Source organism: Oryx dammah, unplaced genomic scaffold, assembly GCF_014754425.2.
Source record: "Oryx dammah isolate SB20612 unplaced genomic scaffold, SCBI_Odam_1.1 HiC_scaffold_11050, whole genome shotgun sequence".
Taxonomy (NCBI): Eukaryota; Metazoa; Chordata; class Mammalia; order Artiodactyla; family Bovidae; genus Oryx; species Oryx dammah.
The window spans coordinates 3,290,949-3,318,884 of NW_024080444.1; the positions used below are offsets into that span (position 1 = coordinate 3,290,949).

General features: G+C 39.1%; 1 protein-coding gene across 1 annotated transcript in view; it reads left to right on the forward strand.

Annotated features, from left to right (window-relative positions):
• Positions 1 to 27,936, forward strand: part of LOC120860250 (multiple PDZ domain protein-like) — a 175,350-nt gene that overhangs the window by 145,476 nt on the left and 1,938 nt on the right. The window contains exons 33-47 of the mRNA XM_040236049.1: positions 486 to 566; positions 3,596 to 3,688; positions 3,778 to 3,852; positions 11,983 to 12,157; positions 14,581 to 14,726; positions 15,451 to 15,534; positions 15,715 to 15,908; positions 18,433 to 18,580; positions 21,379 to 21,465; positions 22,247 to 22,337; positions 23,246 to 23,289; positions 24,084 to 24,206; positions 25,454 to 25,558; positions 26,096 to 26,208; positions 27,005 to 27,128. Coding sequence (XP_040091983.1) covers positions 486 to 566; positions 3,596 to 3,688; positions 3,778 to 3,852; positions 11,983 to 12,157; positions 14,581 to 14,726; positions 15,451 to 15,534; positions 15,715 to 15,908; positions 18,433 to 18,580; positions 21,379 to 21,465; positions 22,247 to 22,337; positions 23,246 to 23,289; positions 24,084 to 24,206; positions 25,454 to 25,558; positions 26,096 to 26,208; positions 27,005 to 27,128 — 1,683 coding nt within the window. The remainder of the gene's footprint in view (positions 1 to 485; positions 567 to 3,595; positions 3,689 to 3,777; positions 3,853 to 11,982; positions 12,158 to 14,580; positions 14,727 to 15,450; positions 15,535 to 15,714; positions 15,909 to 18,432; positions 18,581 to 21,378; positions 21,466 to 22,246; positions 22,338 to 23,245; positions 23,290 to 24,083; positions 24,207 to 25,453; positions 25,559 to 26,095; positions 26,209 to 27,004; positions 27,129 to 27,936) is intronic.

Below are 27,936 nucleotides of genomic sequence, written 5' to 3' on the forward strand. Positions count from 1 at the left end.
AGCTGGGTTACTGTTAGGCATCATTATAGAGTAAATTCATGCGGTCTTGTGAAGCATTTTATGTTTCTGTGCTCCAAAATAATTGCTGGCTAATCACACCTCATTCATATCTTTAAGATATAATGTTCATAAAGGTCATTAAGTATTACAATTATAATGATGGAATATGGCATATGAAATAATGTTAATTAAGTGGCCCCTTTGAGGCTTCCCTGGTGGATCAGCAGTCAATAATCTCCCTGCCAATGCCGGGGACATGGGTTCAGTCCCTGGATCAAGAAGGTCCCCCAGGTTGGGAAATGGCAGTCCACTCCAGCATCCTTACCTACAAAACCCCACGGACAGAGGAGCCTTGTGGGCTACAGTCCATGGGGTCGCAAAAAGTCGGACACAACTTAGTGACTAGACAACAACAATAAACAACTATTTAGTCCAGCAAAACTACATAACATTTGCCTGTTTTGTCGCTTTTTTACCTCTGCCAGGCTGAACCGAGTGTTGTTACTTCTGACGCAGTTGTTGACCTCAATTCATTGACGACCGTGCAACATCTGGAACTTCCTAAGGTAAACCTGCTTAGAATTGGACTGAAATGACGTGAGGACCTTGACACCGGTGTTCTGACGCACTGGTTCCCGAACCTAGTCTCCACAGATCGGCAGCATCAGCGTCACCTGAGAGCTTGTTAGAACTGCAGCTGCTTGGCCCACCCTGATCTCCCGAAAGAGCAGCTCTGGGGTGTGCCCTCCGCTGATGTTTTAATAAGCCTTCTCCATGATGCCAGTGTGCACTAACGTTTGATAACCATTGTGCTAACTGATACTTGAGCAGGGGCCCAGCTTCTCCTGCCTTTATTATTATCCCAAGGTATGACATTTAGTGATCTCATGTTTGGTTTATTTATAAGGACTTGCTATGGACAAAATAAAAAATTAAACAAGTTATAGGCTTTGTCCTTTGTCAGACCAAAAGCCCAAATGCCTAGAAGTCTCACTGATAGGCATCGTTGAGGTATTTGCTTTTGCAAAGATCTGAACCTTGGATTCAAGTGACCACTTGAAAGAGGTGGTTTGTTGAACAGAATCCTGTAATGCTTTTAGGTACTGCAGGTTCATGCTGGAATGCAGGTGGACAGTGGATGAACAGACTAAACAGAAAGAGCAGTGACATTCTCAGGGAAGAGGAGAGGAAGGGAGGAGGTCGAATGGGGGGACAGAGGAATTTTATGTGTAATGCTACAGCAGAAAGGAGTGCTTTCCTCCGAGACTCCCCAGCTCCAAGGCAGGGCACCAAAGGCCGTCTGACTGGGTTGAATCCTATTTCATTAGTTACAGACTTAACACATTTTGTGATCTTGCTTTGCCTCCATTTTTCTTACCTGTAAATTGGAGATGATAGCCTTACCTTTGATATTGTAATTATAAAGGTTAAATGAGTTGTTTATAAACTGGTGGGCATAATGCCTGATATGTGGTCAGAGTTTGTTAAGCACTTAGTGGAAAAAAATACTGATTCTTCTTGGTTTATTTTTTTAAAATAAATAACCCTGTACAAAAATGGATTGCTCTGATCTTATCATATACATTTAAGAAAAGTTGTCATGGGCCATTTGTGTTGTGGGTAAAGGGAAAACAACAGAAGTCATTAAAGCTTTTTTCTGTCAAAAGTCCATACATGTCCATTCCAGCATCCCTCATTCTGTTGCTATGTCAGAGAGAGTCCTTTGAGACAGTAGGGGAGAGGGGACAGGATATTTTAATGCAAATCTTTGAATTTCTATAGGTAAACAGCCAGCAAATGCCCTCTGTACTTAATAAAATACTTTTCTGTCCACAGTTAAGTAAATAGACAATAATAGAATGAAATATCAGAATTGAGTACCTATAGTCATGGTAGATTATAGAGTATTACTTATATTAATACAAGTGAAATCGTTCTTTATGGTACTAGGAAAGAATATTGTGTGCAATATCCGAAATAGAGGGTAGCTCAGTTATTTACTTGGCTTTGAGCTTGGAATTTTTCAGTGTGATAACACGTTCAACTTCCTGTTCATCATGCTTGATTCTTTGACCACTGAATCAAGGTTTGGGGTTTCAAAATTCTGGCAATTTTTGACACTTTCTGTGAAGTCCATTTGATTATATCCTGTAGAGTTACACGTAGAAGAAACTTATGTATGATAACAACACTTTTGTATAGAGTATCAGGCTTTCAAGCCTTTTCTTTACTACACTTGATCCTCACAGCAAGCTTTTAGTTGGCAACTATTATTATTCAGGCTTTCTGGAGATAAAAAAATAGAGATTTAGAGATGTTAAGTAACATATCCAGATTTCCAAATCTAGCCGGCGAGTATATTATATCTGAGTTCTGCTTTCCGTAAACCTGTGTAATTGTCTCTGTATTATGCACGTGAAAAGAGTGGTGGTAGGGAGGATGAGCAGTGACAGTCTGGAATGTCGTCAGGCGTTAGTCGTCTCTGTCAGCAAAGCAGCAGTGTTTGTGATCTTTAAAGGGATGATGAAGCTTTACCTCCATGCCATGATCCTGAAAGTCCAGGGGCAAGTGAGGCTCTCATGTAAGCTCCCTTGTCTCTTGCTTTCTGTCTCCCTGGATGGAAACTCTAATGAGGGAACTTGCTCTAACCAGAATGAAAATATTCACTACCCTATGGTAAATTTTGTTCATATAAATGTTAAGAGGTAAAAGCCAGCATTATGGAACACCTGGTTTTGATAAAAGAAAGTATGGAAAATATAGCCAAAGTAGGTGTAGCTCTTCTAGCCGTGGCAGGTTTTCAGGGTAAGTCTTTGGACTCATGAGTTGAGAGCATTTTCACTGTGTATCAAATCAAAACCCGAGTCTTTGAAGTAACCAGTCTGGCTTTTCAGCCCCAGAAAGCACAGAGCGTGTGTCAGGGCAGCCTGTCTGCTGAAGGATAAGGGGTAGGAACAGGCGTGCAAGGACCGGTATTAGTGGTTATGTCTAAGCCAGAAAAAGGAGGCAGGAGTGTGCTTTGGTTTTGAGTCACTTAATCAGTTACACAGAACTGAATTCTCAAATGTACATTCATTAAGTTGTTGAATACGTTTTTATTTTCTGAATCTGTTGATAAAGTGACTAGAGATATGTTACTTGGTATATGTGCTGAAAAGAAAAGACCCTGACTTTGGGAAAGATTGAAGGCAGGAGGAGAAGGGGACTACAGAAGACAAGATGGTTGGATGGCATCACCGACTCGATGGCCTTGAGTCTGACCAAGGTCCGGGAGTTGGTGATGCACAGGGAAGGCTGGCGTGCTGGTCCATGGGTTCACAAAGAGTCGGACATGACTGAGTACTAGAGATACTAGACATAAGGAAGGAATGAGAACATTTGAATATTTAATGGAGGAGAAATTTAATCCCACTAAAGTAATTCAAAGTTTGCTTAAGAAAAGGGGATTTCAAAGAGTGGATTTTAGAACACCTTTAATTGCTTTTCTAGCCTTTGAGTAAGAAGATGATGTTCAGAAGTTTCGGTCACATACCTCTCTGTTTGGATAAATTTCATGTTTCACATTTCCTAAGTGTTTCTGTTTTTGCTTCTGTAGGATCAGGGGGGTTTGGGCATTGCCATAAGTGAAGAAGATACACTCAGTGGGGTCATCATAAAGAGTCTAACAGAGCACGGGGCAGCAGCCAAGGTGAGGCCTCCCCCTTCTTACAGTCAGAAACTGGTGAGGAACGGAATTCTGTCTGTAAAATCACTCAAAAGTTTCATGTTTCCATCTAGGATGGACGGCTGAAAGTTGGAGATCAGATCTTGGCTGTCGATGATGAAGTTGTTGTTGGCTATCCTGTTGAAAAGGTACTTATCCAAAAAAAAGCAAACGGTACTGTGAACTCATCCTTGTAAATGGCTAAGTGTGTGGGGGTGGGGGTCAGTCATGGGGATCAAAACTGTGTAGCTATATTAGATATCTGCAAGGAAGAGAGGAGATTTGAAAAGTACTTAATTTCTATTTTCTGTTTTCTGATTAAGATGATTTTAAGTATTTTTCCTGTTACCTGATAATTCAGTATTCAGTGGGCATTTTTGATAAATATCATTTCAGTTTTCCTGTAGGAAAACTTCAAACTTCTAAACAAATAACTTAGTATTTAAAACCAAAGGAATATTTTTAATGAATATTTGCTCCTATGTTGTTTTTGTTCAGGAACTAAGTCGTGTCTGTCTCTTTGTGACTCCATGAACTACAGCACACCAGGATTCTCTGTCCTTCAGTATCTCCCTGTATTTGCTCAAACTCATGTCCATTGAGTCGGTGATACCATCCAATCATCTTATGCACTATCACCCTCTTCACCTCCTGCCCTCAGTCTTTCCCATTGTCAGGGTCTATTCAGATGAGTCGGCTCTTCACATCTAATGGCCAAAGTATTGGAACTTCAGCTTCAGCATCAGTCCTTCCAGTGAATATTCAGGGTTGATTTCCTTTAGGATTGACTGGCTTGATCTGCTTGTTGTCTAAGGGACTCTTAAGAGTCTTCTCTAGCATGCAATTTGAAAGCATCAGTTCTTTAACAGCCTCCTTTATGGTCCAGTTCTCACATTCGTACATGACTACTGGAAAAACCATAGCTTTGACTATAAGAACCTTTGTTGGCAAAGTGATATCTCTGCTTTTTAATATACTGTCTTATGAATTTGCTCCTATAAATATCCTCTATGTATATTGCTTTGTAAACAGATTTTAAGACTCAGACATTACATTTATAACTTTTATTGTTGGTAAATAGTTGTTAATGCCTGAGTTTCTTCCTTCTCAAAAGTGATCTTAATACTGTACTTACTGGGAGTTTCACTTGAGCCTTTCATAAGTGCTAGAAAAAAAACAAAATCTATTTCTTTGAGATTTGGTGTGCCACTGTGTCCATTTATACATTGGCCAGCAAGGTGCTTAAATCATTTAAACATTCAGTTTGTGTTATTTTGGAAGAAAACTGCTTTACAGTATTGTGGTGGTCTCTGCCATACGTCAGTGTGAATCAGTCATAACTCTATATGTATTTCCTCCATCTTGAGCCTCCCCTACCAATTCCACCCCTCCAGGCCATCACAGAGTGCCAGCCGGGACTCCCTGTGTCGTATAGCAACTTCCTGTTAGCTGTCTATCTTATACAGAATAGTGTCAATATTGCAGTGCTACTTTCTCAATTTCTCCTAGCCTCTCCTTACCCTCTGCGTCCACAAGTCTGCTCTCTGTGTTTGCATCTTTATTTCTTTCCTCTAAATAACTTCATCAGTACTACTTTTCTAGATCCCATATATATGCGTTAATATATGATATTTGTTTTCCTGACTTATATCACTCTGTATAACGGACTCCAGGTTCATCCACCTCACTACAACCGACTCAAATCTGTTCCTTTTTCTGACTAAGTAATATTCCTGTGTGTGTGTGTGTGTGTGTGTGTGTGTGTGTGTGGTACAGTGCAATTTTTTTATCCATTCATCTGTCAGTGGATATCTAGATTGCTTCCATGTCCTAGCTGTTGTAAATAGTGCTGCATTGAACATTGGGGTACATGTGTCTTTTTGAATTGTGGTTTTCTCAGGGTATAAACCCAGTAGTGTGATCGTTGGGTTTTATTGCTGGGTTTTTATCTGGTAGTTTTATTCCTGGTTTGTTAAGGACTCTCCATACTGTTCTCCGTAGTGGCTGTACCAATTTACATGTCCACCGACAGTGCAAGAGGGTTCCTTTTCTCCACATATTCTCCAGCATTTTTGCTTGTGGTTTCTTTTTTTGTTTTTTTTTCAATAATGGCAATTCTGATTGGTTTGAGTTGATACCTCATTGTAGTTCTGATTTTCTTTTCTCTAATAATGAGCTATGTTGATCATCTTTTTATGTATTTATTGGTCATCTTCTTACATATCTTCTTTGGAAAAGAAGATATCCTCTTTAGGTCTTCTGCCCAGTGTGTGATTGGGCTGTTTTTGTTTTTCTGTTACTGAACTGTATGAGCTGCCTGTGTATTTTGGCATTAATCCTTTGTCAGTTGTTTCGCTTGCAATTTTTTCTCCCATTCTGAGGTTTGTCTTTTTATATTATTAATAGTTTCATTTGCTATACAAAAGCTTTTAAGTTTAATTAGGTCCCATTTGTTTATTTTTCTCTCTGTTTCCAGTACTCCAGGAGGTGGATCAAAGAGGATCTTGCAGTGATTTATGTCAAAGTGTGCACTGCCTATTTTCCTCTTAAGAGCTTTATAGTTTCTGACCTTACATTTAAGTCTCTAATGCATTTTGAGTTTTTTTTTGTGCATGGTGTTAGAAAATGTTCTCATTCTTTCACACGTAGCTGTCCAGTCTTTCCAGCACCACTTTTAATAATTGTATAGGTTTTATTCTTTAACCCACATGTGTATGTTTTTAACATTCCATTTGGCTTGATTCTTCTCTTGCATAGTTTTCTTTATCTTGCTTTTAGCATAAATGTTCCCATTTTATTAAAAATGTTTATGTAAGCTGCTTCAGGTTGTCTATAGAAACAGAAGTAGTTCAGTTCAATTGCTTGGCCGTGTCCAACTCTTTGTGACCCCATGGACTACAGCACACCAGGCTTCCCTGTACATCACCAAATCCTGGAGCTTGCTCAAACTCAGTCCATCCAGTTGCTGATGCCATCCAACCATCTCATGCTCGTCTCCTTCTCCTCTTGCCTTCAATCTTTCCAAAAATCAGGGTCTTTTTAGATGAGTCAGTCCTTCACGTCAGGGGACCAAAGTTTTGGAGTTTCAGCTTCAGAATCAGTCCTTCCAATGAATATTCAGAACTGATTTCCTTTAGGATGGACTGGTTGGATCTCCTTGCAGTCCAAGGGACTCTCAGGAGTCTTCTCCAAAACCACAGTTCAAAAGCATCAATTCTTCAGCACTCAGCTTTCTTTATAGTCCAGCTCTCACATCCATACATGACTACTGAAAAATCCATAGCTTTGACTAGTTAGACCTTGGTTGGCAATGTAATGTCTCTGCTTTTTAATATGCTATCTAGGTTGATCATAGCTTTTCTTTCAAGGAGAAAGCATCTTCTAATTCCATGGCTGCAGTCACCATCTGCAGTGATTTTGGAGCCTAAAGGAATAAAGTCTGTCACTTTTTCCATTATTTCCCCATCGATTTTCCATGAAGTGATGAAACCAGATGCCATGGTCTTAGTTTTCTGAATGTTGAGCTTTAAGCCAACTTTTTCACTCTCCTCTTTTACCTTCATTAAAAGCCTATTTAATTCTTCTTTGCTTTCTGCCATAAGGGTGGTGTCATCTGCATATCTGAGGTCACTGGCAATCTTGAATCCAGCTTGTGATTCATCCAGCCCGACATTTCACATAATGTATCTGCATATAAGTTAAATAAGCAGGGTGACAATATACAGCCTTGATGTACTCCTTTTCCTATTTGGAACCAGACTGTTGTTCCATGTACATTTCTAACTGTTGCTTTTTGACCTGCATACAGATTTCTCAGGAGGCAGGTCAGGTGGTCTGGTATTCCCATTTCTTTAAGAATTTTCCACAGTTTGTTGTGATCCACACAGTCAAGGGTTTGGCACAGTTAGTAAAGCAGAAGTAGATGATTTTCTGGAACTCTCACATTTTTGATGATCCAGCAGATGCTGGCAATTTGATTTCTGGTTTCTTTGCCTTTTCTAAGTCCAGCTTGAACATCTGAAGTTCGTGGTTCACGTATTGTTGAAGCCTGGCTTAGATAATTTTGAGCATTACTTTGCTAGCATGTGAGATGAGTGCAGTTGTGTGGTAGTTTAAACAGTCTCTGGCATTGCCTTTCTTTGGGATTGGAATGAAAACTGACCTTTTCCAGCCCTTGGCCATTGGTGAGTTTTCCAAATTAGCTGGCATATTGAGTGCAGCACTTTCATAGCATCATCTTTCAGGATTTGAAGTAGCTCAACTGGAATTCCATCATTTCCACTAGCTTTGTTCATAGTGATGCTTCCTCAGGCCCACTTGACTTTAAATTCCAGGACGTCTGGGTCTAGGTGAGTGATCATACTATTGTGATTATCTAGGTCATGAAGATCTTTTTTGTATAGTTCTTCTGTGTATTCTTGCCACCTCTTCTTAATATTTCTGCTCTGTTACCATACCATTTCTGTCCTCTATTAAGTGCCCATCTTTGTGGAAATGTTCCCTTAGTATCTATAATTTTCTTGAAGAGCCCTCTAGTCTTTCCCATTCTATTGTTTTCCTCTGTTTCTTTGTACTGATCACAAAGGAAGGCTTTCTTATTTCTCCTTGCTATCTTTGGAGCTCTGCATTCAAATGGGTATGTCTTTCCTTTTCTCCTTTGCCTTTAGCTTCTCTTTTCTCAGCTATATGTAAGGCCTTGTCAGTTCAGTTCAGTCGCTCAGTTGTGTCCGACTCTTTGCGACCCCATGAATCGCAGCACGCCAGGCCTCCCTGTCCATCACCATCTCCCAGAGTTCACTCAGACTCACGTCCATCAAGTCCATGATGCTATCCAGCCATCTCATCCTCTGTCGTCCCCTTCTCCTCCTGCCCCCAATCCCTCCCAGCATCAGAGTCTTTTCCAATGAGTCAACTCTTCACATGAGGTGGCCCAAGTACTGGAGGTTCAGCTTTAGCATCATTCCTTTCAAAGAAATCCCAGGGCTGATCTCCTTCAGAATGGACTGCTTGGATCTCCTTGCAATCCAAGGGACTCTCAAGAGTCTTCTCCAACACCACAGTTCAAATGCATCAATTCTTCGGCACTCAGCCTTCTTCACAGTTCAACTCTCACATCCATACATGACCACAGGAAAAACCATAGTCTTGACTAGATGGACCTTAGTCGGCAAAGTAATGTCTCTGCTTTTGAATATACTATCTAGGTTGGTCATAACTTTTCTTCCGAGGAATAAGCGTCTTTTAATTTCATGACTGCAATCACCATCTGTAGTGATTTTGGAGCCCCCAAAAATAAAGTCAGCCACTGTTTCCCCATCTATTTGCCATGAAGTGATGGGACCGGATGCCATGATCTTCGTTTTCTGAATGTTGAGCTTTAAGCCAACTTCTTCCCTCTCCTCTTTCACTTTCATCAAGAGGATTTTTAGTTCCTCTTCACTTTCTGCCATAAGGGTGGTGTCATCTGCATATCTGAGGTTATTGATATTTCTCCTGGCAATCTTGATTCCAGCTTGTGTTTCTTCCAGTCCAGCGTTTCTCATGGTGTACTCTGCATAGAAGTTAAATAAGCAGGGTGACAGTATACAGCCTTGATGTACTCCTTTTCCTATTTGGAACCAGTCTGTTGTTCCATGTCCAGTTCTAACTGTTGCTTCCTGACCTGCATACAGATTTCTCAAGAGGCAGGTCAGGTGGTCTGGTATTCCCATCTCTTTCAGAATTTTCCACACTTTATTATGATACACACAGTCAAAGGCTTTGGCATAGTCAATAAAGCAGAAGTAGATGTTTTTCTGGAACTCTCTTACTTTTTTCCATGATCCAGTGGATGTTGGCAATTTGATCTCTGGTTCCTCTGCGTTTCCTAAAACCAGTTTGAACATCAGGGAGTTCACGGTTCACGTATTGCTGAAGCCTGGCTTGGAGAATTTTGAGCATTACTTTACTAGCATGTGAGATGAGTGCAATTGTGTGGTAGTTTGAGCATTCTTTGGCATTGCCTTTCTTTGGGATTGGAATGAAAACTGACCTTTTCCAGTCCTGTGGCCACTGCTGAGTTTTCCAAATGTGCTGGCATATTAAGTACAGCACTTTCACAGCATCATCTTTCAGGATTTGAAACAGCTCAACTGGAATTCCATCACTTCCACTAGTTTTGTTCATAGTGATGCTTTCTCAGGCCCACTTGACTTCACATTCCAAGATGTCTGGCTCTAGATTAGTGATCACATCATCATGATTATCTGGGTCGTGAAGATCTTTTTTATACATTTCTTCCATGTATTCTTGCCACCTCTTCTTAATATCTTCTGCTTCTGTTAGGTCCATACAATTTCTGTCCTTTATCGAGCCCATCTTTGCATGAAATGTTCCCTTGGTATCTCTAATTTCTTGACGAGATCTCTAGTCTTTCCCATTCTGTTGTTTTCTTTGATTTCTTTGCATTGATCGCTGAAGAAGGCTTTCTTATCTCTTCTTGCTATTCTTTGGAACTCTGCATTCAGATACTTATATCTTTCCTTTTCTCCTTTGCTTTTCGCCTCTCTTCTTTTCACAGCTATTAGTAAGGCCTCCCCAGACAGCCATTTTGCTTTTTTGCATTTCCTTTCCATGGGGATGGTCTTGATCCCTGTCTCCTGTACAATGTCACGAACCTCATTCCATAGTTAATCAGGCACTCTATCTATCAGATCTAGGCCCTTAAATCTATTTCTCACTTCCACTGTATAATCATAAGGGATTTGATTTAGGTCATACCTGAATGGTCTAGCGGTTTTCCCTACTTTCTTCAATTTCAGTCTGATTTTGGTAATACGGAGTTCATGATCTGAGCCACAGTCAGCTCCTGGTCTTGTTTTTGTTGACTCTATAGAGCTTCTCCATCTTTGGCTGCAAAGAATATAATCAGTCTGATTTTGGAGTTGACCATCTGGTGATGTCCATGTGTAGAGTCTTCTCTTGTGTTGTTGGAAGACAGTGTCTGCTATGACCAGTGCATTTTCTTGGCAAAACTCTATTAGTCTTTGCCCTGCTTCATTCTGCATTCCAAGGCCAAATTTGCCTGTTACTCCAGGTGTTTCTTAACTTCCTACTTTTGCATTCCAGTCCCCTATAATGAAAAGGACATCTTTTTTGGTTGTTAGTTCTAACAGGTCTTGTAGATCTTCATGGAACCGTTCAACTTCAGCTTCTTCAGCATTACTGGTTGGGGCATAGACTTGGATAACTGTGATATTGAATGGTTTGCCTTGGAGACGAACAGAGATCATTCTGTCATTTTTGAGATTGCATCCAAGTACTGCATTTCGGACTCTATTGTTGACCATGATGGCTGCTCCATTTCTTCTGAAGGATTCCTGCCCGCAGTAGTAGATATAGTGGTCATCTGAGTTAAATTCACCCATTCCAGTCCATTTTAGTTCGCTGATTCCTAGAATGTCGACGTTCACCCTTGCCGTCTCTTGTTTGACCACTTCCAATTTGCCTTGAATCATGGACCTGACATTCCAGGTTCCTGTGCAATATTGCTCTTTACAACCGTTTTTCCATTTCTTTTCTTGGGGATGATCTTGATCACTGCCTCCGGTACAGTGTCAGGAAAGAACCTCTGTCCATAGTTCTTCAGGAACTCTTTCTAACAGATCTAATCCCTTGAATCTGTTTGTCACTTCTACTGTATAATTGTAAGAGATTTGATTTAGGTCTTACCTAAATGTTCTAGTGATTTTCCCTACTTTCTTCAGTTTAAATCTGAATTTGGCAATAAGGAGTTCATGATCTGAGCCACATCTGTTCTTGTTTTTGCTGACTGTATAGGGCTTCTGCATCTTTGGCTGCAAAGAATATAATAAATCTGATTTCAGTATTGACCATCTGGTGATGTCCATGTGCAGTGTCTTTTCTTGTGTCGTTGGAAGAGGGTGTTTGCTATGACCAGAAGTGGGTAAAGCACCCCATATTCTTCTAGAGTTGTAAGGATCCAGAGAAATGAACAGTATTTAATTAGAAATGTTACAAGTGAAAGCCCTTTCTTAAATAATGAAGAATATAATCTGAAGTAGACTTTTGGGCCTTAATCAGTATCAGGAAATTAAAAAAACTAGAAACTGCAGCCATTCTTTCTTGACCTCTCAAGTCCTGGCATGGAAAAAGTTTGCCTCCGACTCTTCTCTCAATCATAGATGTTTCCAATTACAGCTATCATAGTGGCTTTTTTGTGTGTAAGTCTACTAACTTGCCTTTAATTTTATTTCTCCTCCACACCAACACCCTGCCAGTTTATTAACCTTCTGAAAAATGCAAAGACAAAAGTGAAATTGACAATTCGTGCTGAGAATCCAGACTCCCAAGCTACTACTTCAGGAACTGGTACAGCCAATGGAGAAAAAAAGAGCAGCCCCCAGTCTCCAGTGGTCCCACCGTCTAGCTCTCCGGAACCGGAGCCCACACGAAGTAAGGGCTGGCCTCCTGCTAGTTCCCACACATGGCATGTTCAGACTCGGTATCAAGTCCCTGCTGGGGAGCCATCTGCCTGTATGTAGTCCGCTGCTCTATAGGCCGTAGTCCTGCAGCCTTCTGGTGAAAGGATGGTATACAGAGAAGGGATCTGGTGCTGTGCATTAACCAGCCACAGAACCTTGGGAAACCCATCCAGCTACTCTGAGCCTCTGCTCGCCCAACTCTAAGACAAAGGAGTGATACTCTTTGCTCTCCAAGGATCTTTTGCTAAGAGTATCTGTGACTCCAGGTATCTTACTAATACATGAGATATCTCATTTTGTACATTCCTTGTTTATACTACTGAGTAAGTAATGTAACTTCTTGGAACATCAGTATTCTCATTTTTAATATGGATACAATGATACCACTTCATTGGTAGAATCAACTTTGCCTGGCACTATATCAGACTCCTAAAATGTTACTCATCGCCACATGTACACAGTGGGTATGAGTTCTTCCTTTGGGTGTAAACAGCAGATACCGTCGAAGAGGACGAAGTAGATGAAATAGTTGGATGTGGAGCTTAGGATGACAATTTCACATGTCATTAAAATGCCAGTCTCCTACATTGAGTCAAATTATTCCTTTGAAGTTCTTTTTCAGAAAGATCACCCTGATTTTCAGTAAAAGAATACATTTCAAGCTTTGTGGCATTTTAAAAAAGTAGTTTACTTTTTCTGCATTTGGAAAAAAAAGCTCTTTTGGTTTCCAAACTGAAACATTCAGTTCTTTTGAGAGGTTTTTAACGAAACAGCAGTTTAAAGCACTTGTAATATAGTTGGTTTAAAAGTCTGTTTTTAAATTGAAGTATAGTTGATTTATGATGTTAATTTCTGCTGAATCAGTTGTATATATGTGTGTATATATATATATATATACGTGTGTGTGTATATATATATATGTATATATGTATACACACACAAATTCTTTTTACATTCTTTCCATTATAGTTTATCCTAGTACATTGAATCAGAGAAGGCAGTGGCACCCCACTCCAGTACTCTTGCCTGGAAAATCCCATGGGCGGAGGAGCCTGGTAGGCTGCAGTCCATGGGATTGCTAGGAGTCGGACACGACTGAGCGACTCCACTTTCACTTTTCACTTTCATGCATTGGAGAAGGAAATGGCAACCCACTCCAGTGTCCTTGCCTGGAGAATCCCAGGGATGGGGGAGCCTCGGGGACTGCCATCTATGGGGTCACACAGAGTTGGACACAACTGAAGCGACTTAGCCGCAGCAGCAGCAGTACATTGAATATAGATGTACTATACAGTTGGACCTTATTGCTAAAAAATCTTATAGTAAAAAACATCTAATGGAAGTAATCCTTTATTTAGAAAGACTGAATAATTCTCTAAAATGTTAAAAAATATAGTAATTTTCTAATTTTTCAATATCAAGTTGATCCCTAAATAGCATTGTCTGTAAACATATAAGATGCAAAATGGAAGCATAGCATAAAGGAAAATACCTTGCACCTGTTCTTACCATTTCGGGAGCAAGAAACTAGTCTGCCTCTGATTCCTGAAAAGAACATTTTCTCTAAAGCTAATCTATCAAGTATACCAACTTTCTCTGAATATGCTATTTGCTATATGCTTTTTGGTATATCACCAAACATGATATGAAGACTCTCATACAACAGAGTATGAGATTATATTCTCCTTATTTTTTCATAATCTAATCTTATTTATTTAATTTTGAGCATACATGCACCAGTATTTAATATTCAAGTTTATAAACCATTGAGACATTAAGAAACAAACTTCAGGTGGGGCTCACTTAATGTGTTATAAACTCAGATATTAAATCCGGTTGCATGTATGATTTGATTACATAAGGAGAGATGCTCTAGGGCAGGATGAAAAGTAAAACCAAATCAGAAACCTAAAAAGCCATGAGTGGCATGAACCATGACCAGAATTACTGATGTTCATGTTTTGTCTTCACTGAATGTGAGTTAGGTTTCCACTGCATATCTCAGTTCTAAGTTTTGCCAATCATAATTTTTTAAGACGTTTGTTTGGTTCCCATGAAACATAGAATAGCAGAGTGAAACTAGCAGTTAAGTTCAACTCTGTTCTCATTCCTTTTACCTATTATCTCCAGTAATTAAAGAAAAATACAGAATAGTGCAGAAAATAATTTACAGGTAATTTTGTACCCACCACACTAAGGTAACAATGACGATGTAATCATTTGTTGGATGGTTTTAAACACAGCTAAAAGATTAAGGTGGAACTGAAGTCTTCTTTGTCCCCAAACTTGGGCCCATGTTTCTGCTCCATCCCCCAAGGCAATCAGTGTGGTGAGTTTGATGTATATTCCTTCTGATCAGTTTTTATTTGTATTTCATTTTAAACGTACTTTTAGGTTCAAGCAGGTCGTCAACACCAGCAATCTTTGCTTCTGATCCTGCAACCTGCCCCATCATCCCAGGCTGTGAAACAACAATTGAGATTTCCAAAGGGCGGACAGGACTGGGCCTGAGCATTGTTGGGGGGTCCGACACACTGCTGGTGAGGATGTAGTCAGAGATGCTCCAAACATGCGGCCTCTTCAGTGACCCCTGAGAGGTCACTGCAGGGAAATGTCCATCAGCTGTATGAAATGAAGTACAAAGATTTAGAAAAGTGTTTCATTTCTCATTACTTTAATTTGTGGGGCAAATACTCACTTACTTTGAGTAAGTCAACACTGACTTAGTAATATTCCTTTATACTTGTGATTATGTCCTTTAGGTTCAAAATATTTGTGTTAGTTTACCAGTTCCTGCCATATTTTAATTTTCTTTTTACTGACTGGATATCATTGGGTTAGACCCATACTGAGAAAACATTTGATAAATTGGATAATTTATAGACAAAAATTTCTAATTGTCAAAAAATGCATTTAAAAGCCATTCATTCCACTTGTAGATAGGAAAGGTGAGGCATATCTGTTAATTTCATTTGTGGATAGGAAAGGTGATGTATGTCTATTATAAATGAGTGTGTGGGTGATTTATGTATTTTATAAATTTTTTCTTAAAAATTCCCTATCATTTGAAATGTCTTTAAGACTTATAGCAACTTGTCTTGTTATGCTTTTCTTTGAATTTTGATGCATGACTCACATATGGATGTAGTCAATGTATAACCCTTATCAGTGCCTGTGAGAGCACAGTGTGCTTTGACTGCATCTCTGCTCACCGTTCCTAGGGAGGATGGGGTAAAGCATGGTTGGTTTTGTTTGTGCCCTTAGGGTGCCATTATTATCCATGAAGTTTATGAAGAAGGAGCAGCATGTAAAGATGGAAGACTCTGGGCTGGAGATCAGATTTTAGAGGTACAGAATGCTGTGTGTTTGACCTTTACCTCAAAGGAAAGGCAGCTGTGGGGAGGGTGGTGTTTGTTTCTTCCCCTGCCCCTCCCTTTCCTCTCTCTCCCCACTCCTTCCTTTTTCCATCTTTCTTCTCTTTACCCAACTCATCTACTTCCTCACCATCTGTGTCCCACTTCTGTACAGGTAAATGGAATTGACTTGAGGAAGGCCACACATGATGAAGCAATAAATGTCCTAAGACAGACACCACAAAGGGTGCTCCTGACGCTGTACAGAGATGAGGCCCCATACAAAGAGGAGGACGTGTATGACACCCTCACTGTCGAGCTGCAGAAGAAGCCAGGGAAAGGCCTGGGGTTGAGTATTGTTGGTAAAAGGTATGACTAATCAGGGCAAAGGCAGTGATTTCCTGGAAATGACTGAACTTAAATTTCTTAGAAGAGTCCTAGTAGTACTAGAATCTTTATCAACTGCTTGTATTCTGTAGGTAGCTATTGTCAGCCCATGCAGCAGTGGAACATCGGAAGATACTGATTTAGACTTTTTTAGTCAGTATTAATAGATGCTTGCTTCTCGGAAGGAAAGCTATGACCAACCTAGGCAGTATATTAAAAAGCGGCATCACTTTGCCAATAAAGGTCTGTATAGTCAAAGTTGTGGTTTTTCCTGTAGTCGTGAATAGGTGTGAGAGTTGGACCATAAAGAAGGCTGAAAGAAGGCTAATTGCCAAAGATTTGATTAATTGTGTTACTGGAGAAGACTCTTGGGAGTCCCTTGGACTGCAAAGAGATCAAACCAGTCAATCCTAAAGAAAATCAAGCCTGAATATTCATTGGAAGGACTGTTGCTGAAGCTAAAGCTCCCATACTTTGGCCACCTGATGTGAAGAGCCAGCTCATTGAAAAAGACCCTGATGCTGGGAAAGATTGAAGGCAAATGGAAATGGGGGCAACAGAGGATGAGATGTTTAGATAGCATCACCAACTCAGTGGACATAAATTTGAGCAAACTCTGAGAAATAGTGGAAGACAGAGGAGTCTGGCATGCTGCAATTCATGGAGTTGCAATGAGTAGGACATGACTTAGCAACTGAACAACAGCAACGAGACAAAAAGGCATTTGGTAATTTTGAGTACCTGCTGGGTGCCAAGAGATCTATTAGGTTCTGGAAAATAAAGTAAAAAGAGGCATGAATGCTAACATCTGAAAACTCAGTTTGGTAAACGAGAATTAAATATATTATTGCAACAAAGGAATCTATTAATGAGAGACAGAAACATATTGTGAGGAATCCATGGAAGCAAAGGAGAAAGGGATCGTGTGACCTTATTAAGGAAAGTAGGTTAGGAAAACTGCTTTATAAAAAAAGTGCCTGAGATGAAGCTGAAAGTGTAATATGTGAGAGGTGATCTAACAAAAGGGGAAGGAGGATATTCTAGAGAGAAGGACGAGCATAACAGGAGCACACCACCTGAAGGAAACAGACAGTGTAAGTTAAGAAGCCTGGGGTAGTAGGTTGGTGAATTTACATAAATTGAATACCTAATTTATTTAAATATGTATATATAGGTAATGTTAAAAAATATTTAATCTAGTAAATTCCACCACAGTTATTCTAAAGATGGGAAAACAGTATCAAATGATGAAAAGACTTGTTTGAGGTCAAGACCTTGGCAAGAAGTGATGCAATTAAACCTTACTAAATGTTTCTACATGGTCATCTTTATATTTCAACAGGAAGTTATGAGTTATTTTTACTTCTATGAAAAGAAGGTTGGAATAAGCTTAATATTTGTTCATTTTACATAAACCTATCTTGTATGAAAGTTAGACCTGTAATTAAATGAGACATCACAGCAAAGGTACGTAATTTTGAGTAACAACTGGTTTTAGTTTGAGACACATCCATTGTTTCTTTTAAGTAATGTTAATGATGTTGTTGATAATAGCAACATATTTATATAGGCACAGGTCAATATCCATTCAGGGTTTCATTATGGTGTAGAAAGAACAATAGGTTTTTCTCCCAGTGACTGACCTATAAAATGTGTATAATAACCACTTCTACTCACAGTTTATAAGTGTTGAATAAATATGCTTATGAAAGATATGTTTAATCTATAAAATATTATAAAGACATAAGATATATTCAGTTCAGTTCAGTTCAGTTCAGTCGCTCAGTTGTGTCCGAATCTTTGCGACCCCATGAATTGCAGCACGCCAGGCCTCCCTGTCCATCACCATCTCCCGAAGTTCACTCAGACTCACATCCATCGAGTCAGTGATGCCATCCAGCCATCTCACCCTCGGTCGTCCCCTTCTCCTCCGGCCCTCAATCCCTCCCAGCATCAGAGTCTTTTCCAATGAGTCAACTCTTCACATGAGGTGGCCCAAGTACTGGAGTTTCAGCTTCAGCATCATTCCTTCCAAAGAAATCCCAGGGTTGATCTCCTTCAGAATGGACTGCTTGGATCTCCTTGCAGTCCAAGGGACTCTCACGAGTCTTCTCCAACACCACAGTTCAAAAGCATCAATTCTTCGGCGCTCAGCCTCTTCACAGTTCAAGTCTCACCTCCATACATGACCACAGGAAAAACCATAGCCTTGACTAGATGGACCTTAGTCGGCAAAGTAATGTCTCTGCTTTTGAATATGCTATCTAGGTTGGTCATAACTTTTCTTCCAAGGAGTAAGCATCTTTTAATTTTATGGCTGCAGTCACCATCTGCAGTGATTTTGGAAAATTCTCAGTTTCACCAATGTTGATAAGCAATAAAACTTTTAAAGTCATAAAAATAGAAATAAAATTTTCAATTCTAAAATGTTAGCCTTTCATTAAATAAGCATTGCATTCCAACTGGGAAAAAGTAATAATGGTGATATTTAAAATCACACTTGCAGAAATGATACTGGAGTGTTTGTGTCCGATGTTGTCAAAGGAGGCATTGCAGATTCTGATGGGCGACTGCTACAGGGAGACCAGATACTAATGGTGAATGGAGAAGATGTCCGTCATGCAACGCAGGAAGCGGTTGCAGCTCTGCTGAAGGTAGAAACCTAGTGCCATAAATGGTTATGTGTAATAGCGTAGGAGAAGGAGCAGACATATGCAACAAGTATTTATTTAATATATTCTCTCAAATAAGACATATTTATATGTTAGACAACATACTTCAGTGGTAAATCTCTACACTTATGATCAACTCTTTATTATATGGTTATGTATTTCTGGAGAAGGCAATGACACCCCACTCCAGTACTCTTCCCTGGAAAATCACATGGACGGAGGAGCCTGGTGGGCTGCAGTCCGTGGGGTCACTAAGAGTCGCACTGCTGAGCGACTTCACTTTCACTTTTCACTCTCATGCATTGGAGAAGGAAATGGGAACCCACTCCAGTGTTCTTGCCTGGAGAATCCCAGGGACGGGGGAGCCTGGTGGGCTGCCGTCTATGGGGTCGCACAGAGTCAGACACGACTAAAGCGACTTAGCAGTAGCAGTAAGTATTATCCCCTGGAGAAGGAAATGGCAAACCACTCCAGTATTCTTGCCTGGCAAATCCCATGGACAGTGGAGCCTGGCGGGCTGCAGTCTGTGGGGTTGCAAAGAGTCAGACATGACTGAGTGAGGGAGCACACACAGTAAGAATTATGAACTGAATATCTGTGATCTTAGGAGATGTTTTATCATAAAGGGATTGTTATGTGGCTCTTTTCTTGAAAGAAAAGCACATATTCAGGCCACAAAAGAGAATAAAATGTCTTCATGTCAGTTCACCCCGCCTCCATATTTATATCTGGATGTATTTTTACGACCTCTGGCATAAGGGGAGAATCTCATACTGGCAGGGATGCTCCCACAGAAAGGCGGGAGATCAGAGGGACAAATGGTGTACCTCTGAGAGTCATGCTTTCTGGACTGCCCTGCCTGCCCTAACCCTTTACTGGGCACACTATGTTGGACATCCTTATATTGAGTTGGCCAAAAGGTTCATTCAAGTTTTTTTGCATCATCTTACGGAAAAACCCAGATGAACTTTTTTGCCAACCCAGTATTTCCCCAGAGATGAAGAATGTGGAAGAGTGTTTGCAGATTTACCTGACAGTTCCTTCAACAGTTACTACTGTTGTTAATTCAGTAATTATAAGGCCTCCATCCCAAGGTATCATTGCTAAGCTTAAATACGTTTTACACTGTGAAATCTCTTTCCTCCAAAGTAAATTCCGTGAAGAATCATTTGCTGATTGGAAAGGCAGCACCAGTCTAATTTTAAAAATGAGTTATAAAATATAGGATGGTCACCTAAAAATACAGTTCTTGGAAATTTAGATGTATTTCCTCTCAATTCTTATCGCATTATTTTCCTTTACCTAACATGTGCTTTTATGACCCGAAGTATAGTTCAAAGTTGACTAGGTACCTGTTGCCATCAGAATCCATGTCATGGGGTACATGTTCAGTAGCATGAGCATATAACTTCATGACGTTATTAAACAGCCATGGATAATGTCAGCGGTCTCAGAGTCTAGTCAGAACCTCTTCAGTCATTAAGCTTAGCTTCACAGAGCGATTTCAAGCGGGCATATTGTTGTTAACCTCTGGTTTGCAGAGGACCTGGTATGTACATATAAATTTAGTTATTAATGCACACTTAAACTATCATTTCTTCTTGGAGTTATTTTCAGAAAATAAAGTAATTAGAGTTCTTTAAGGAGAAGTCTCTTCCTTCAGGAGATGAATTTAAAATGATAGTTAATTCTGTGAGATAAAAACCTCTCAAAGATAGAGAAGGAGGCATCCATAATGTAACATAGATAATTTTAGAACCAGTTAAATCCTCATTTGAAAACCAGTTTGCCAGTATATAATGAGAGCCTTAAATATCCCTGTAGCTTTGCTATTTGTGACTGCTGCTGCATTTTGTTGTTTTGACTCAGTAATTCTTCATTTTAAAGTCTTGCATCAATAATCCTCAGTACACAAAGAATTTTACACAGGGAAGTTCCTTGCAGTGCTGTTTGTTAAATGGAAAACCTGGAAGCAACGCAGCTGACAATACTGCATGTGTTTGACATTTTGATGAGCATTGTATGTGGATTATTCTATCACAGCAGCCTGTAATGATCTCTGTTTTTCAAAATGCAGAGTAAAAGACTTATCAAGGTAGACATCTGTGAAGTTCACACAGCGAGTAAATCACACAGACTGGATTTAAACTAGTGTATCTGACTCCAAAATGCCAGTTCTCACCCACCTCATTTTGCTGCTTTCACATTAGACTGTACAGCATTTCTTGCATGCCTGTGATTTATTTGTAAAGGGCAACAGGGAAATTTTCCTCAATTCTCATATGATGTTTACAGCAGTATGGCTTAAATATTGCATAATAGATCTATTCAGGTGCAGTGTGGCAGTAGAGAGCTTATGTTATCTGAGTACCTCTGCTATTGAAAGCAAAGCAACTTGTTGCAATAGTGGTTTTTTATTGCTTTTGTTTTGTTTTTTAAAATCCAAATCCCTTGGCTTATTTGGCTCTACATTGGTGTGTTGCATGAGAGAATTGGTCGATTCTCCATTTCTCTTTGCCTGGACAGACACCCTCTCCATGTAAATTATGAGCTAGTAAGACAGACACTTGGTGTGGCTACTACTGATTTGTTGTTACAGTTTTTACTACTTTTAATGTTTTAGAAAAACCTCTTTCCACAAAGGATGAGAGAGATCCTTGCCTATAGAAATTCCAAAGGAAGCATGACTTTCAAAAACCCAGCCGTAAAGAATACAGTGTAATCCTAAAGCTGACTATAGCATTTTATTTAAATGTTTCTGTCAAACAACCTCCCCCTAGTGTTCCCTAGGCACAGTAACCTTGGAAGTTGGAAGAGTCAAAACTGGTCCATTCCATTCGGAGAGGAGACCTTCTCAAAGCAGCCAGGTGCGTAGCTGTGGAATTCGTCAAGGTGATGCAGTCCGCAGGCTGAAAGGAGTTCAAAGATGGCCTTTTCTGTCAGTCTGTCCAGGGTCCTGTATGCAAGCCTGGCAGTGTGGCAGAGCAGCTAGGGTACAGAGTTTGAGAGATGGGAATGGACAGGCAAGCAAGGTAAAGCTCTTAAGTAGTTTGTGAGTCATTCTGAGAAACTTAATCCAAACCCTTCTTCTTTTCTGACATGATTCTTTTTGCATTATCTCAAAAACGAACCAATTAATACATTATAAAGCCTACCAAGATAGCATATGTTTAAACTATTTTTATAGCAAACATTTATCAGCCAGCATTCAACTGAAAAGAATCTTGTGTAGGTGAACTGTACAAGCTCACCACTACATATAAAACACAGTGATAGTTTGTCCTTAAAGGCCTCACAGTCACCCCTAAATGATTACCATTTGTTTCCTTTCCCTGGCCCTATTTCTGCAGTTGTTTAAGTTCGCATCTGTGTGCAACTAGATTAAATTTAGAAAAGATTAGCTTGGGTGAGATTATGTTGGAATCAAATTCTTTTACCTTTAATTAGTTATGTCACTGGGCACATTCTTCCTTAAAAAGAAAACAAAACTCAGTGGAAACTGTTTATATTGATTACCTTTCTAGTTATCAAATGCCACTATTGCTTAACAAGTATTTCTAAGTCCATTAAAGTAATTATGAAATAAGTCGTACTTAAGGGGTATTATTACTTCCCAAGCTCTCTAAGACAACTATTATGTCTTTGTAGATGAGTGAAGCCAGCCTGTCCTCATTCACTTTTCCACTTTCGGGATCTGGTACATCTGAGTTACTGGAAAGTAGTTCAAAGAAGAATGCACGTAAGATTGGATTGAAACGTTAAGCATGATTTACTGGATTGAATTTTGGCCATCAACACTGACTTTTTCCCCCTGTTTTACTTTACCTCTGAAGCTTTCTTCCCACTAAATCATCCTAAACTCTAATATAGGTGCAAAAATGAGTGCCTGCAAAAACTGAGAACAGCATGAAGCAATGCCTGTGGCAGCATTTCCCATTTGATGTTTTCCCTAGGAGATCTACTAACATTAGAATCAGTATTCTGTCATGTTTTTCTTACGAAGAAGATTGGTGTGTTTGATTTTTATTCCTGTTCTCTATTTAATATAATAGTAGTAAATCAGAAGATGCCATTAGTTGAAGCCATCTATTTTTTCATAAGATTACAAAAATGTCGATTGAGAAAATTAATATGATCCTCCTGTGTTTTAATTACATGAAATCATGATGCAGAGGGCTTTTTGGCTTGGAGCATTGGTTGAAAGTTGTTCAAATTGAAGAAACTAACCATATGGCAGTCTCTGTGTGCAATGTGACTAATATTCTAGAAATTTAGGCACTTAAGTCCATGGATTCTTTTTAATGTTTCCATGACTTTATTCCTCTCAGCTGTGCACATGTGTCTCTCTGTCCAAAACACATCCTGTCCTTGCCTCATTCAGAGTGGATTATGCAGTTTTATAAGCAGTGCTTGAAATAAGAAGGAAGATATGGGATGGTGTGCCATTTTTTCAGTTGGGAGCCCCTCTTTAAGACAGACGTAATCATGTGTGCTAGTAACTTTGAACACCCTATTTCCAAAAACATTGGGGTACCTCACTTAGGTACTTAGTCCCATTTAGTTTTAGAATCAACTAAAATTTAAACTATTACTAACATTAAAAATGTGTTAATACTCATATTTTTCTCTTGTTTTTTTCATTTACAGTGGCATCTGAAATACAGGGATTAAGAACTGTTGAAATTAAAAAGGTAATGGGGAGAGAGAAAATAGTATACATGCTGATGGCTCCAAGGCCGTCCGCATATTTTCCTGCTAGCTGCCTTACTGCTTTATGGCACCATCTGATAAAATATGTATTACATGCAGTGAAAATAGCACAGTGTAGACTCTGCTGAATTTCCTTGTTTGAAAAATCATTTTTGGTATACCCTTTTTTGCCCAAAATGGTATCAACCCAGCCCCACACAAAATATGCAGGCCACTCTGACTTCTTCTATGGATCAGTAAACCTTTCCTTCTTCAGACTTTCAGAAGAAGTTTCCCATTCTTCTGAAACAGATTCTTCTGACAGCTATGTACAACAGAGAAAAGAAAAGCAGATTTAAGTGCTGAGCACACTTATAGACACTTCATACCATCGCCATTTCATTCAGTAGTCACTGTGGCTCTTTGTAAGAGGCCCAGTTATTTCCATTTTGTCTATGAAGAGCTAGAGATTCATTGAAAGCAGTGGACTTGTTCCAGGCCCCAGCATTTGTTGGTGTGGGTTTCTGGCTTTGAATGCAGGTCCCTGTTGTCCTCATTCCCTGTAACATGATTTTTATTTAGCCTGTTGTGGTTTCTTTTACCTCCCGAACAGATGCTTAGTTTTCTAAGTCACATTAAGAACTTGTATCAGATAAATTAATGCAGTTTTCTTGGGCATCCTTTTCCTCCCTCAAGTCTAGAAGATCAGAATTAACTATAGAATGTTGTGCCAAAGAGAACAAAAGCCAATGAAAGATAACAGTTTGACCAAAATATTCTGTCTGTCCCATGGCAGGGGCCTACTGACTCACTGGGTATCAGCATTGCTGGAGGAGTGGGCAGTCCACTGGGTGATGTTCCTATATTTATTGCAATGATGCACCCGAATGGAGTTGCAGCTCAGACGCAGAAACTCAGAGTAAGTTCTACAAAGTCGCTGGTAGCCTTAGCAAATCTCCCAGTAGGTTTTATAAACCCTTTGCATCTGGCCAACTGTTGCAAGCAGTTTGAAACGTCTCTATCAGCTTTTAAATCAGCTAATATAGCTGCAACAGGGGTTTCTTTGAATAAAAAATGGAGAAATTTTAAAAGAAAAATTTGCTTTGTAAGCAATTTGTCAGTAAATGAAATGGGATAATTTGCAGTTGTTTCTTACTATTTTTATTTGCTTGAAGTCCTGTGGAAGAAGTTAAAAGAAAGCAGAAAGTATTCGCAGAAAGTATTCTCAGAAAGTATTGGCAGAATGAAGTGAAATTATTTTTTTGAAGTGAAATTTTTTATTTACATGTCTTTTTGGTACTTTATTAAATTGAAAATTATCATCTGTGTTGCATTTATTTATCTGTTTTGCAGAAGTTTGATGTAAATGTGATTTATAACGTGAAACTACAAAACTTGCTTCAAAATTGAGGAATTTTGCATATGTAGAGCACTATGACAGAATTTATGCTCACTGCCCAGTTCTGAAATCTTGTGAATATTCCATTAGTAACTCAGTCTCTACACAGTAAAATCTGTATGGCCTCATGCCTTAAAATTGTCTCAATGACCACTGTTTAGAAATGCTGTGTAAATCAGTAATGGTTCAATCTCCCTTTGATATGTGAATTTCTGACTAGCACTTTAAAACTAATTGTACACATAACACAGGGGTTAGAAAACTTCTCTCTAAAGGACTTTTTGCTAAAGATGAATATTTTAGACTTTGCAGGCCTATGTGTCTGTATTGCAGTTAATGAACTCTGCCGTGTGAATGCAGCCAAATAATTGTGTCTGTCTTATAACCAGATTTTACTTACCTAAATAAGTGATGGTCCAGTCTTGGCCTATCAGCCATAGTTTGCCAACCCTTAACTTATAGTCACAGATAATGTATATAATAATAATATCCAGAGGAATTCTTGTTCACAAATGATAACAGATGCAGTGTTCTTTGGGAGAAATGCAGAGAAGGGAAGTGTGGTTCCCTGCCCCTGCTCCCAAAGATGATAGAACATAGCCATTATGTGCAGCTTCTCTCTGTGGTTGCTACTGCTAGGAGTCGGAGGCTTCCTTGGTTATATTTCTGGTGCTGATTAGCAGTATATGTGTGGCATGGAGGCTGGGGAAGCAAATGGTCCCCCTCTCCATGGCGTTGTAGCAGATGGCTATTTCTCTCTCTCGCAGGTTGGGGATAGGATTGTCAGTATCTGTGGCACATCCACTGAGGGGATGACTCACACCCAGGCAGTTAACTTACTGAAAAATGCCTCTGGCTCCATTGAAATGCAGGTAAGATTTTTATCCCAACTTTTCCGATTGTGGGTAGCTTGAGGACACATGAGCTTTGGTGTTAAAACGATAAATTGAAATTTCCTGCTTTTATTTACTGTTTCCCTTGAACATAAATGATTACATTGAGAGTTCCAAGAAAGTACATAGGAAATACATTCTGTCACACTTTTTTCTCAATGTATGTATTATTTCATACTTTTTATACCTAAGGGGGAAAATTCTCAGTCTTGGCAGGATATGATTAATTGCTGAAATTTTCAGTGGTGTGATTGAGTGGCTTGTATTCTAAAGATCTTTAGAAAACAATTACATGTGATACCATGTTTGAAAGCATCAAGAACTTGATAGAATTGAATTAGTAGAATATCCTTAGTGTCAAAGATACCTCTGGACCTTATGAAATTTATTTTAACAGAAATGATTAAGTGAATGATGAAATACACATTTTTAATCCCAGTGCTCTTTTTGAAGAATTACTGATGCCTTCCTAGCCACATGAGCGTGTTTTTCTATTTATATGTCTTCTGTGTTCAGGTGGTTGCTGGAGGAGATGTGAGTGTGGTCACAGGTCATCAACAGGAGCCTGCCAGTTCTAGTCTTTCTTTCACTGGGCTGACGTCAAGTAGTATATTTCAAGATGACTTAGGGTGAGCTCACATACTATCGTTTGTATGTCCCTATGAGCCACATAAAGGTGAAATGATGGGAGATGAAGTATAAAATATGAAAGCCATGTATGTCTAAGCTCTTTAAGTTTGGCATGGATTTATCAAAGACAGGTAGGCAGGCAGGTAGGTGGATGACAGACAGGCATGTATGTGTGCTGCTGCTCTTCCTACATTTTCATCTCTTGAGTTGTTTGAAGGAACATTTTAGTCTTGGGGTCAGTCTATCCTTTTAAAATTTTCTACATTGCCTAATCATTTAATAGATTATACTTTTGAGTAAAAAAACTTCATAATTACCCAAACTTGAGTACAGAAGTGTTAGAATATAGATAGAGGAGAAGAGAGGAGCATATTAGAATTTTTAAATTATCTGATGCAGGTTTTATTTTGTTTATCTGTTTTTGTCTCTGAGCTTGGGAATACTGATGTTTATGATTTATTTCATCTTAGTCTTTGGTGCTTCTTCCTCTCACTTTAAATGAACTGGAAAAAGAAAAGAGCTGCTACAATGTACAATGAGAAGTTACCATGAATATGTTAGGTTAAGGGTAGTATACATGGGTAATAGAATTAGGGAGTTAAGTAGGGCTTTATTAGATTATGTAAATTTAACATATGTAGCACAGCAGACACTGAGAATTGAAGCATCCCTGAATACCCATGGTTTTCCACCATTGGTGACACAGAGAGTTATATCAGCTTTAGGTAAGTGTCCGATAATCCACTGATATACAAATAAGATCTGATAGCTCTTGTTTTCTCCCCTTTACTGTAGGCCTCCTCAGTGTAAGTCAATTACGCTAGACCGAGGACCAGATGGCTTAGGCTTCAGTATAGTAGGAGGATATGGCAGTCCTCATGGAGACTTACCCATTTACGTTAAAACAGTGTTTGCGAAGGTAAGCTTTCAAATTTTAACTACCCTTTCCCCCACCAAAATGTTCGCTAATAGTGGTCAGCAGCTGGCTTATTAGTTTATGGCCTCAGGTAATACCAAATGGTCAACATTTGATTATTTTCTTGCACAACTCCCTACAGGAACAGGTCATTAAGTATTTTTGTCCAATTTGAGGTTTAGTTATGTTTAAAGGAATATAGGCTCAAATTGAAGTTCCATGGGTGCTCTCAACAATATACATAAAATTCATGAACTTGAGTTAGACAGTCAGGCCTGATTGTTTTCCTTTGCAAACAAGATGCATATAGTTGAATGTCTTTTGAAAATAGGACATTTAAAATATGTGTATGTTAAAGAGCTCTGGCATTTCTTTTTCTTTGCATTTTTTGTTGTGAAATATAAAATAGGCACAGAAGAGTACATATAATACATATGCAGAATAGCTAAGATGTGTTTATTTTGCAAGTTTCATTTCATTAAATGGAATAGAAAAATAACTGCTAAAATTTTTGCGTATCCAGCAGCCCTGTCACCTACCACAAACGAGCTATGTGTATTTAAAGGATTCAGTGAAGAAAAGAAAACCATTATATATAGTTGTAATCATATAGCATCCTGTTGGATGGTAAGAATGTTTAGGATACAAGTTATTAAAACATTAGTGAGCCTGTTAAAATAATTTAAACCCATATAATTATTATTTGGTAATTTGTTGTGAAGACAATTTTTAGGAACTATAAAATTAGATGAAATTTCCTACAGGAGAAAATTCAGATTCTCAAAATTTTGCAGCACAAAGAAACAATCAT